Source organism: Hibiscus syriacus, unplaced genomic scaffold (assembly GCF_006381635.1).
Source record: "Hibiscus syriacus cultivar Baekdansim isolate YM2019G1 unplaced genomic scaffold, ASM638163v2 tig00111621_pilon, whole genome shotgun sequence".
NCBI classification, from domain to species: Eukaryota; Viridiplantae; Streptophyta; class Magnoliopsida; order Malvales; family Malvaceae; genus Hibiscus; species Hibiscus syriacus.
The window spans coordinates 1,907,856-1,921,240 of record NW_024063138.1 but is presented as its reverse complement, the minus strand read 5'-3'; the positions used below and the strand labels follow the sequence as shown (position 1 = coordinate 1,921,240).

At 32.6% G+C, this 13,385-nt stretch overlaps 2 protein-coding genes across 2 annotated transcripts in view; both read right to left on the bottom strand.

Moving 5' to 3' along the window:
* The window catches only part of LOC120166033 (immune-associated nucleotide-binding protein 9-like), a 47,534-nt gene extending 42,923 nt beyond the window's left edge, over positions 1-4,611 (bottom strand). Inside the window, 1 exon segment of the mRNA XM_039175427.1 lies at positions 4,442-4,611. Within this exon segment, the coding sequence (XP_039031358.1) occupies positions 4,442-4,611 (170 nt within the window).
* Positions 4,612-7,122: 2,511 nt separating this feature from the next.
* On the bottom strand, positions 7,123-8,107 carry LOC120165896. Its single transcript, XM_039175328.1, has 2 exons — positions 7,548-8,107; positions 7,123-7,379 (listed from the first exon to the last, which is right to left on the bottom strand). Exons 1-2 carry the CDS (start codon positions 8,097-8,099, stop codon positions 7,314-7,316), a joined length of 618 nt encoding a protein of 205 aa, XP_039031259.1. The 5' UTR covers positions 8,100-8,107; the 3' UTR covers positions 7,123-7,313.
* Positions 8,108-13,385: the final 5,278 nt, after the last annotated feature.

The following is a 13,385-nucleotide window of genomic DNA, read 5'->3' as shown; positions in this document are numbered from 1 at the left end:
CGACTCAAATTTGAGACTGAAAAATAAAGCATACAAAGGAAATTAATAGTCCTAACCGAATGTGTTCTAGTTCTCCTAGGTTATCCACATGGCTCTAGCAGGGTAGGTTTACTAAATTTTCTACATGAAGATGGGTTCTAGCAAAGGGTTCCCAAGCCATCTTTACAATCTGCAAAGGTTGACTCCGATTCTGGCCCATTACAGACTTACGAATCAGATTCGGCTCAAGGGATCACACCGCTAAAAGCGTATCTCGGAACTGATATCCGAAAGGAAACTTAGGATGTTTTCCAGAGATACTTTATCAAACCCACACAAGCAAGCGCAATGCTTCTCATGAGGTGTGATGTTTCTCCCTACTTAGGTAAAATGGGATTGAGCTCGGGTTTAAGGCAATGATATGCAACGATCTTAAATATTCACTGAAGTGTAAGCATTAACTAGAGACAATTTTTTCCTTTTGAACTAACATAATGAACTACAAATTAAATAAGATCGAACTCAAAACTTTCGGAACCTAAATATAGGGTAACCAACTCGTGGCTCGACTATCAAGTTGTTTTAAAAATAAAAGTCGCCAGAGAAGTCTCCAAGTTGCCGACATCATTTTTTGCCCGGGCGGGGAAAGACCAGTACTGACTTTGGGTTTTTTCTTTGGAAAGAATTTTGAAATGTGAGGAGTCGGCACCAATCGTTTAAGGTGCGAATGGGGCACCATAAAAATCAAGTGATTTTAATAAAAACATTTTATTTTTATCAAAATACCAAGTTTTAAGGTTCGCAAAAATCCAGAAATCAGGTTCGAGAGTCGGTTATGCGTGGAGAAGGATTAGCACCCCCCACAAGCGCCCAAAGATTGGTACCTAGATAATTACCCTATATTTAAAATCAAAAATTTTTAGTTCGAACTTTATTTAATTTAAAAATCATTACGGATGTAGAGTTGAAAAGGGTATTCGTTTATTAATGCCAATAGCATTCGCCCCTAGTATAAATATGGGAGATTAGCTATTTTTCCTAATAATCGGACATTGTCTTAATATTTTAGAAATCATGATGCGGTTTTGAAAATGATGTCGACCTATTTCGAAAATCACCAGCAGTCACCCCCTGAGCATACTTGCGGGAGATATACTATTAATTCTCTAATAAATGAACATTGACTTTGGTTTAAAAATAAAATGTAACCAAACAATTTTTTTATTCATCCTAATTAAGCTAAGGGTAAATTAAGGCTTTCTCTATCCTAAAGTGTCAAATTATGAGAATTAAAGAATCTAAAGGCACAAACCTAGAAATGTAGTTTCTAATATTAACCCTATTTTATTTTTAATCAATTATTGATTTGAATAACCGAGATGGTCCCTTGAGCATTTAGGCGAGGGCCGACTCAAATTATTTCGTAAATTAAGAGGACTAGATTGAAATTTAGCTAAAGTAGAGGTTCTAAAATTAACTTAAATTAATTTTAATCAGTATTTCAATTCAAATAATTAAATTGAAACATCGAACAAAAGTGAGGACCAATTTAAGAATTCTCTTAATTTAATGACTAAATATAAATCGAATAATTAAAAGATTATGAACTAAATCTAAAAAAAAGTGATACATCAAGGACTAAATTAAAAGGATACAAATATTGCACGCAATTAAAATATAAAATGACTAAAATTAAAGTACTAAAAATGAAGGGTAAAAGTAAATAATAAGTAAATAAAATAGTAAATTAAAGTAATGAAATTAAGGACTGAAATTAAATAAATAAATAAAAGAGTAGAAATTTAAATGTGCATAAAATTAAAAAAAAAACAAAAATGAAAGAGAAATAAAATAAAATGTCAGCATTAATTTTTAATATTTAACTCGGACTATAAATAATGTGAGTCGTACCTCTGGGCGGGTCGACGTAAGGTCGTAAGCGATTAGTGATTAGCGGTTAGAAGTTAGGAAAGTTAGTTGTTAATAGAAGCTGGACTGTAATAATGCGGGTCGTACCCCATATCGGGTCACGCAAGGTCGTATAACAATTCAAAAAAAAAGTTTTGTGTTAGAAATTAGTAAGGTCTAGATCATAATAATGTGTGTCATACCCCGGATCGGGTCACCGCAAGATCGAATCGAATATTATAAACAATAAATAAATAAATTACAGTGGTTAGAGTGCAATAAAATAAAAGTTAATGGTTAATATGCAATAAAATGAAAGCTAGTAGTTAATTAGAAATATAAAATGCATAAATCAATGACCAAATTAAAATAAAGCAAAGTAGGGGGTCATTATAGCAATAAACAACACAAAAAGATGCATGGTGACCATAATGCAAAAACAAGGCAAAAATAGAGGAACATAAGTGTGATTTTCCCTTAAAATGATGACCAAAATATAAAAACATATTAAACCATCGATGACCTATGTGAATTTTCTCAACCTGAAATATACTAACAACCATAATTGGTAAAATAACAAAATTAGGCCATAAATATTGAAATAATTGCAAAAGAGTCACAACATGTGACTAAAACAAAAATATGTGGCAATAGTAGAGGGACCTAGAAGCAATTTGACCCTAAGCCTAATTATATTAACCCTAAAAAACTAAACTAACCTAAACCCAGCCCCCTTTCTCTCCTCATTTTCTTCCATTCCCTCTTACCATACGACCAGTAACCCCGGAGAAACCAAGAGCCCGCCGCCACCGTTGAGGACCAAAGACCTCCAAGGATGGCCACCACTCCCAACAATGGCCTCGCCTCACTTCAATCCTTCCCAACTCTAACCGGGAAGGCAACCTAAGGTAAAAAAGGAAACGACAACAATCTCTCTCTTTTCTTTGCTCGAGCGGAGACTCTCAAGCCCCAAACCACAGTGAATCAGCCACCCACACCTTCTGACAACCACCAGCGATGGTTGGGCCCTAGATTTAAACCAAATAAACCCAAAAGAAACCCTCTACGAAAACCTAAAGCCCTAATTTAAGGCCAAACCTTTAAAATTGTTAAAACCAAGAGCCAAACTGACCCCAACTCTAACTCTGACAGCGACAGCACCCCTACTCCGGTGATGAACTCAGGTAAACGACTCTCTCATCTCTACTATTTTAGTTCAAAGAAAAAGAAAAAAAATGCTAGAAATAAAAGATGAAGATGAAGGAAAAAACCTTCAGCATGCTTGTATTTGAATATGTTGGGAGCAAAAAAAAGCCCTTTTTACAACCAGTTTCCTTGGTTTTTTGTAACCCAAATTACATGTAAAATAAAGGGAAAACTAATGTTATTTCTTGCTATTGATGGAGTAAGGAGGCTGTTGATTCTTGGTAGCAGGGCAAGGTGGTGACGTGGAGTGTTGGGGATGAGTTTGGCAGTTGTTGTGGTGCACATGGCTGGCTTTGTTTGGGTTTAAAGATAATGGTAAAAAAAATGGTGATTACAATAATGAATTTTTCTCGCACCTGTGAATTATTTCGTGTGACAAGAATGTCGAATCTAACTTTTTCAGAGTTAATCTATAAGAAATGTGGTGTGATTGTGGCTTTTTTCAAGCACCAAAGTATTCGTGCTCTCATGTCATAATAGCTTGCTCACATTCCCTTTGGATTATAAACGTTATGTTGATATTGTATACCAACTTTTACAAGTATTCAAGGCATATGAATTTGAGTTTCCCCCATAGTTAGTGAAAAAGACCTAAATGAGATTCAGACTTGGCTTATAATTATATCAGATATGTTGTTATTAAGGGAGTCAAATCATCCAAAATCCACTCGAATTCATTGTAATATGGATATTCATGAGACATCAAAAGAACATAAAAAATATGTGCATTGCAGAAACCTAGGCCATAATAAAAAAATTGTTCATCTCTTTTATCATCACTTAACTGTTGACCATTACTTATGTAATTGTATTTACTAATATTTCAATGTATGTGATTTTATTTTATTTTATAATATGTGGCTTTCTTCTATTTTTTTCAATTTAGGGTTTAGTTCATGTGATTAAGATTTTGATTTTGATCTAACCTTAAACCATTTAAACAAAAAACTCTAAACCACTTTAACCTAAAAAAACTCTAAATTACTCCAACCTAAAAATCCCTAAATCACTTTAACATAAAAACTCCTAAACCATTATAACATTAAAAAACCCTAATCCGGTTAACCAACTTTAAATCGGTATCAAAAAGAGCATGCACCACAACGCGCCTTCAAAGACGCCTCCATTGAAACGAGCCTTCCACCGTGGTGTCACATCGGCAAAAACCCGTGGAAAGCGTCCCCTGCAACGCTTCTTTCCTCCACCTCAGCAAGGTGCATTTCACACAATTCGCCTCCGTCTTAATACGTCAGAAAGGGTGCTACTTCGAGTAATATTCAAGAAAGGGTGTTAAATCGGATATTTTTATTTTTTTCGATGATTTTTGGCTAAAATTGCCCTCCTCGACTCACTAGTTACCCCAGAGGAGCTAGTCCTTGATTTGAAGGACTTTGTTCCAAGAATGGTATTGCCAGTAGCACTTTTGCCATTGCCCGTACGTCCAACTAAAACCAGAGTTTTCCCCATGTTAAAAGTTGGAGTAAACAACCAGTCATTAGCTACCGCACTACCACCCATCATATGAGTGAACCCAAAAAAGTGAATAAATTAATATGCATACTAGAATAAGACCGCAATAAAAACATCACATTCGTTTCATCATGCCAAACATAAACCTGCACTACTACCATGAAAACTAACATCATTGCTATTAGGAAAACTACACGATCTACGAACTTTTTCTTACGGGTGTTCTGCAGTTTTGTTTCATCAAACAAATTATAGATAAGTTGATTCGACAAGATTTTTAACTTGGTTTAGGGTTTTATTCGAGATAATGATATTATAAGAGGTATTGTGTTACCATATTTTACTGTGATTAATAATAAAAGCATGTTTTAAGTTTTCACAAATTATTTAGTTGAGTTAAAATCTATAGAAATGGTTTTTAATTTAACTTTGATGAGTCATAAATGGATCAAGTTACATCGACCTTGTAACTTAGTTGAAACTCCGAGTCAAATTTAAAAGATCATATTTAAATAATTTAAAAAGTTATTATCTAATTAATGCAAGATTTACTTCTTTACGTTATTTACATTTTTTTAACCACACAAATCATAGCTTGTAGTCCCTCGTCCACAATGTCAAGTTATATTCATATCCATGCATGCACGTGTCTTGTGTTTACATTTAGTAGAGTTATATATGGTTCTCACATTAAACATTCCATGTTGCTTGATGTAAGAGACGGACGTAGAATTTCATGTTAGAGGACTTGAATTTATAAAAATTTTAAGTGGGAACATATAAAATTTTAGGGGGCGAAAACATATTTTCAATAAAAATATAAAGAAAAATATATAAAATATATAAGAATTTGAAATTTTTAAGAGACGATCGTTACCGTCTGTCTCCTTCTAGGCTCATCCCTGATGAGGGTTTGGTTAACATGACATGATCATGATGAAGCTAAATATATTTTAGTTTTGTATTATTTATAAAACGTCGTCATCAATTAAAACACATGAATATTAATGGCTGGCATTAGCAGAGATTGATGATGCCAACTGACCAAACTCTTCAAAATGTGTGGTTCCTAAATTCTAATTACCCATTCTAGATGTGAAGAATTTATGTCATCATTCTCTTTACTAATTTTAGGAGCTTGGACTAACTAATCAGAAAGACATGTTGGGGGAGCACCACGGATGGACCTAAAGGAAAATAGGTGAGAGCGATTGTCCTCCTAAAAAATTCATATTTTTATATATTTTAAATTTTTTATTTTTTATTTCTTTATACATTCATTCCTTCTAATATGAAATCTTACATCCGTCCCCTAAAGAGTACCAAAAGATGCTCGAGAAACTATCATATATGGAATTGACCGACAGAACAAAGAAGGTAATTACAATTAAGGTATAATGATAAAAATTTATGTTTATTAAATAGTCATTTTAATTTTTATTTGTTTAGAATATTTTAACTTTTAATATTTTATTTTGGGAAAAAAACTAATTTTTAGATTAAAATTGTTAGTCAACAAACGATTAACACTTTAAAATAAGAATATTTTTATCTTAAAATAAGACATTTGAGACTAAAATGCTTTAAAAATAAATAATAAAAACTAAAATAAATATTTAATCAAACATCGATGGGGTTTGTGTTGGTTGACAGTTTCCTAAACTGCTGTATCCTGTATAGTCGTTGGTGGCATTAAATTGCTGCTTCGTGGAATTGCTAAACTGCTGTTCGTGGGACTAACATTCTTCCACGTTCTATGACATGGATAGTTTTAGGTGGTTTTTATGGTAAAACCACACTATAAATATAAGTTTAACCAAGATCCCTAAATATCAACATATTCCAAAACATTTCCATATTTAGGGAGTTGGAAACCAATACAACATCTAGTGAGATTTTGAGTTCTTATAAGAACTTTGACGGTTCGAATTTTTGTGCATCTAAATTTGGATTGCTTGACGATTATTAGCTATGGTTAAGGGTGATTTGACGTATTGAACGGTGGTGCAACCATATCCCGGATTTTGACATATGATATAAGCATGGGCGGACCCTCCTCTTAGCCCCGTCAATTGTTATAAATATTAATTAATATTAAATATAGAAATTTAAAAAAAATAAAGAAAAATTTACCATGCTCTCAATTAAAAAATTATATTTAAGAAAAATAGAAAATACTTAAACCCCATTTTAATAAATTCTTGGTTCCGCCTCTGAGTGTAGGCAATAACTGAAGGTATTTATAAACGATTTTTTTATTGCGTTTATGTTCGGTGTATACTTACATTTTTTACTCTAAAAATTGAAATATTAAATTACAATACTCCAAAACTGAATGTAAATTAAAATAATTTTTTAATTAAACGTTAATACATTTTCTGAAAGAAGTCCCTTGCCCCCTATTATTGACTGCATACCACTGAGCGCATATCATGTTTTGAATCAAGAACAATATAGACATTAATGTAAATAATTGTAATTGGACCAAACCATGATTTTTGGGTATCATACATAAAATATAATATATTCAATTAGTACTCAAGAGATAATTTTATATACATGAACACCATAGCGATAATTTGCCTTGATCAAGCAGATGGTCGAGATTAAATTTCTTCTCAATGGTATATGTCAAGTGAACTATCAGATCATCACAGTATGTGAAAAGCTCTAAATTATTCCTTAATATTACTTAAAAGTGCTCTAAAGTTAAACAAATGATCTCCCAGATCTGACGGTGGGAAGCCTTTTTACTTCATTTTCTCATTCCTACGTCTCCATGGGACCACTTGCTTAAAGCTTTCATAAATGCTTGCCTGCAGATAAATGTGAAGAGTGTAAAATTCCCAGAAAATTAAGAAACCTAAAGCAGAAAGTTTGACACAGCAAAGAAGATTAAGAAGATGATAAATTGTTTGTTCTATACTTAACGATGGTGAGGAGTTGAACAAAAAATGATGGTCAATGGTGGTTTTGAAACATACTAATACATGTGATCTAGCTTTAGATAGATTCAGAGAACCGGCATTCTTGCTAATCCTTGTGATCTTCACCTCCGTATCTCCACCGTCGGCAACCGGAGTCGAAGAGCTAAAACTTCCCTGAACAACTCGTCCAGATTTTTTAAAGCTCCCCCACCTAGTGGATCCAGACTTAGGTATCTCCTTATTGACCCTCTTGTTGTCCAGGCTCCTCAAAGACCCACTTTTTCGAAACGATAAGGAGTTGGACACAAACCAACACTCATCAGGCCCGTCCAGGAAAGTTGTTGGAGATGGCATGTTAGCAATTTTGGACTCGGCTAACAGCCTCGGAGGCAGTTCCAAGCATCTCGCGGCGTTCGGTTTTGATCGACTGCTTGTATCGGTTTCGTTATCGCTACTTCGATATGGCCGCCTTGGCTTGCCCGGTGCTTCCTCCCACTGGAATGGAATCGAAACTGAGACATGGATCGGCGGTGTTATCATTCCTAACGGTTCTTTCCCCTTACTCGGAAATGAATATAGAGAAAGCTTTGGTGTAGTAGGAGACCTCATTTTTGCATTCCACTGGAATGGAATCATGCACATGATTTTCAACTTTATAAAGAACGAGATCGTGGTGGGTAAAGAGGGTGGCAAGGACTAACAGTGTTGACTCAAGTGGTAATCAGTTTAATATGGTTTAAATAGATATTGAAATCGAGACGTTATATGTAAAAAATCCTCTCCAAATACTTATCCACAAAAAATATGACACGAATTAAATCGGATTATTTAAGACAAAGACAAGAGGAGAACCCGAAAATAGAGGGCGGCAATGAATGTGGACTCATAGAGTCCCACAGCAGTAGCAACAAGGAACGCTCCTGGCGCTTCTTATTCACGAGAAAATGTGATTTATTTATTATTTCTCTTATTTATTGAGGTTAGTGGGAAATTTGTTGCTATAATTTTAGTTCTATGGTTGTTATTTGAAATTTGTAACAATATTTTATCGGGTAAATTACGTTTGTAATTATTTATTTATTTACGTGGTTTTATTTTATTCATTTGTCGTTAAAAAATTAAAAAATAATATTATTTGTCATCACAAGATAATGTTATATATTTATTGAAAAAAATAAAAAGATTTATTATGGCATCATTGAAAAACATTAAATAAAAAGAATTTATATGTTAACAGTTCTATTTATTTTTTAACAATGGGTGATCAAACAAAACAAAAATATAATATTAGGTTTGATTTTAAAAATAATAGAGTATTCAAAACGAAACCGTGAGAATAAGTGGGTGATAAAATATGCAATTTACTCTATTTTATTTATTTCCCTTTTTAATTTTTTGGAATATAAATAAATTGTTGAGTCAATCGATAGGATGAAATAACCAAGAGGGGGTGAATTGGCAAATAAAAATTTTGTGGAAGCATGACAGAAAAATAGAAATAATTTGCACAACGATTTAGAGTGGTTCGACTTTCTCAACCAAAGTCTAGGTCCACTACCTTAGCTATCCACACTAAGGATTTCCACAAATTCACTAATTTATCTTTCTTTTGAGGACAAAGAGTAACCTTACAAATCCCTCAAGAATTATACCCCAAATTCTTGAGACACTCTCTCAAAGAGAAAATTACAAATTTGCAAACTTATAAGAAACCTCACAAGGAAAGATTGTTTGCACAATTCAAGAACAAATAAGAACACTCAAGAAATGAATACAAATAAGCACAAGTAGTGTTCTTTGGACAGCAAAATGAATATGAATGTAACATCCTCAATATCGGGTTAGTGACTAGATTGAAAAATTTCAGAAATTGGTGATTTAAGTAGGATAATTGAATAGTTCAATGATTTATTGCAAATATATGATGAAGGTTATTTAGTAATTATGGAATGAATTAAAGGGTAAAATGGTCAATTGGTAAGTAAGATTTTTATTCTTCCTTTAAAAGAAAAGGGAACCACGTGGAAAGGGAGAGATTTCTCCAGAGTTCTCTTCTTCTCCTTTCTTCTTCTTCTCGTGGAAGCCAAGAGCAAAGGTAAGTTTGATTTAGCTGTTGATTTCTTAAATTTTTAAGTTGGATTTGAGTCTTTGGGGGTTATATAAGCTTAAGGAAAGCTTATATAAGTTTAAAACACCAAGAAGAGAGAATTAGAAAGGAATTTCTATTAAGAGTTTATAAATGAACTTTTGTTATAAAAAGGTTTTTGAAGTTCTAAGGATGAATTTGACTTGTCAAGTGTCTAATTAAGAAGTTAGAAGCAATAGAATTGAATTTGGAACATGTTGAAAATTTAGTGTAATTCTTGAATTACATATGGAGAATAGGATTTTGATGTTAAAGAGGTGATTAAGGAATATAAATGAGTTTGAATATGAGTATGTAAGTTAAGAATAAGAAAGGATATGATATATGAAGTTATTAAGCTGAAAAGAGTGGATTTTCAGGCATAAAAATGAATTATGGGCTATGTGCATCGATGCACATTCAATGTTTACCGATGCATCAAGGGTATTTCCAGAAATTGTTTAGTGTGTATCGATGCACAGGAATGCATCGATGCACCCATTAAAAATGGAAACATCGAATGCAATTAGTGCATCGATGCATAAGGAGTGAATCGATGCACCCCCTTAAAATGAAAACATCAAAGGTGATTTGTGTATCGATGCATGGGTACTGCATCGATGCACATTTTAAAGAATGCATCGATGCACTGTAGAATGCATCGATGCACTTCAAAGGGGAAATAGAAATAGACCTTTCTTTTGGTCTAAGAAATGATAGATTAGAGTATATCAATTGGATATTGATATGTATCAATGTGTGATTATGTAGATATCGAACATGAACAAGTTCTGGAATGATTATCAAGTTAAGATTCGATCGAAATGGAGGAAATCATAAGTGGATTGGAACGTAGTGAGGCCAAGGTGAGTGCATATTAGATCGTATATGATATAAAATGGAAATAAGACTTGCGACAAGTCTATTTCCTATAGTGTTATGCATAAATTCATGAACATGAACATGTGTTTGTTATGAATTATATGTTGTTGTAGGTATAATATGACTTGTATGAATATATGTTTATATAATGAATAATATGCATATGTGATATATGAATATAAGAGATTAAGTGAATGAACATAGATGATATGCAGAATTATATAAGAATAAGATATGATATATATGATTATGAGAAACAATGCAAGTGACTCGAACTATGTGATATGAATATGTGGAATATGATACAAAGTATTGTGATTATATGGTCACAAGAGATAAGAGACAAGTGAAAGTGAACTATGTGATTATATGAATATATGACATGATATATTACTAATTCCCATGTTATGTGTAAAGAGAACTAGAGGTATAGTTGGCATGCCAAGAGTCGAGGGTCTACGCGGTCCTTCGGGACATACAGTGATCCTTCGGGATATTTCATAGTGGTCCTTCAGGACAAATCTCATAACCCCTAGTGGGACCCCATACGAGCTGTGGTGATAGCATAGTACACAACCTCAATAGACTCACATATCTATAGTTCTCAAAAGTATACATGGGTTAAACAAAGAGATAACAATGAATATAGTACTTGTGAAGTATATGTTTTAGTGATATGAATTGTATTATATGATTGATATGATGATGTGTGTATGGTTTGAATGAGTCATATGCTGATAAAAAGGTATGATTAAAGGATATAAATGATAATAATATGGATAATAGAATAAGATTAATGATGGAAATAATGTGTATATGTGTACATTATATTATATATAATGATTGTGTGACATCATGAAGTGATATGTTCATACATGTTTAAGCATTTAGAGTTCCTTTATAAGTTTAATGCCTCACTAAGTCATAGACTTAGCGTGTGATTGTTTCACACGTAGGTTACAGAAGCGAGAAGTGAAGCGAAGAAGAGCAAGACATGTCAGCATCTCCCTTACAAAATTTCAGATCAGAAAATAGATGATTTAAACGTGTTTGGTTAATTTGAATATAGTTAGCATCTACTAATTTATTGAGTTGAATATGTTCTGATAGATTTTGGTTATTTTGGTAAATTATGTAAATAAACCGTTTTTTATTTTAATGAAAGTTTTAAATTTTCTTTGAATTTTGTCAAGAGTCAAAGTTTGAAAAGTTAATGTGACACCTCAGACTCGTATTCGGGTTGGGCTGTTACGTTTAATGGTATCAGAGCTAAGGTTTACCCGATTCTATGCTTAAACTAAAGTTAAATGAGGTTTACAAATGTGTACATGCCAACTAAAAGTGAAAACTTCTGATCTGATAGTGTAAGGAGTATGTTGTCTTGCTAATAGAATAAGAATAGTATGATATTGTAGAAATATGATTGCAATAGTTTTGAAATGAAGTGAGAGTTAAATCTGATTGTAATAGCAATTTACCTACCCTGGCCAGACAGGATGAAGAGTGAACACATTAGGAAATGCCTCGTAAGATCAAAGATCGATTGCAGAAAGTTGAAATCATATTAGAATAGTGATAACAGGTTTTCATTGTTTTGAATCAGAAATGTGATATGGAGTAGTTTTATTATTTCGTGGATAAGATAGAATATGGTGAACAAGTGTCACCATAAGAGCGTTAAAAGATCAAATGATGCAGTGAGAATTGGTCGAAGAGTTCAAGAATAAGTGTATCAGTGACAAACGTATAAAATGTATAAAGTCAGAGCTTATGAGTTCAAAATGAAGGGATAGTATTGTGTATAAGCAAGAGTGTTTATATGATAAGGGTTTGCAGTTAAGACGGAAAGAATTAGTGTTGGCTAACCAGAGTACGTGATAAAACATACTGGAATTATAAGATTATAAGATTATAAGTTATTGTCAGGATATGATAACCAAATATGAAATGGACCTGGACACAGTTGTATATTTGGATCATAGTAATGTGGTATAGTAAAGGAAAAGAAAGTAAGGATTTGTATATTTGAGTAAAGCTAAGGATTGATAAGAAGAGTTTAAGAATAAGTATATCGATGATCAGATTATAAGACAAAGGAAGTCAGAATGTTGAGTCTGAGAAACAGAAATTACAGGATGTATGAGAATAGAGGTGAAATTGATAAGTTAAATAAACTAATTTTTGAGATAATTTCAATTGGAAAGAATGTATATGATTGGTTGACTAGGGCTTGTGCCCTAGATTGAACATATGTTATTGACTAGTTGTCAGAGTAAAGGTGATAGAGTTATAAGATTGGAGGAAAAGATAAAGTGAGTTAATTGATTATTATGTGAATCTGAATATAGTTGTGTATTCTGATCAGATAACTATGATGTAAAAAAAAGGAGATAAGTATTTGATGGAACCTTAAGGAAGTAAAATATAAGTATAGTAATTGATAAAGAATGAAATTCTATATAAGTAAATGGGTTATCAAAGTTATGAGGATGCAATGAAGATTGATACATAGAGATGAGTATAGGTGATAAGACAAGAGTATGTGAACATGAAAGGAAATATATGATTTGGGTATAAGGAATAAATAAAGGAATAATGGAATAAAGAAATGAAAGGGATTGAATTAAAGGATCAGATACGATAAAGGGTATATGGAAGTGTAGATGATAATTTTGATATAGAAGTAAAAAAAGTGTGCAAGGTGATGTGAAAAGATTCTTTAAGGTGTATGTTGAATCATATTTAAAGAAGATTTAAGGTCGTGTTATTGGTTAAATGATGATGGAAAAAGAGTTTGGTTAAGGTTATAAGGTAATTAGAAATGGATGTTACTATTTACTTGATTAGTGACATTATATGAAATTTCAGAAATAGTAGAAGAAAATGCA

What these genes read in the sequence shown, in the direction of transcription:
- LOC120165896 (XM_039175328.1), bottom strand. Translation starts at nt 8,099, where the DNA reads ATGAGGTCTCCTACTACACCAAAGCTTTCTCTATATTCATTTCCGAGT. An exon ending in AAGCTAGATCACATGTATTA is followed by an intron (nt 7,380 to 7,547) that starts GTATGTTTCAAA and finishes ATTTATCTGCAG; the next exon opens with GCAAGCATTTATGAAAGCTT.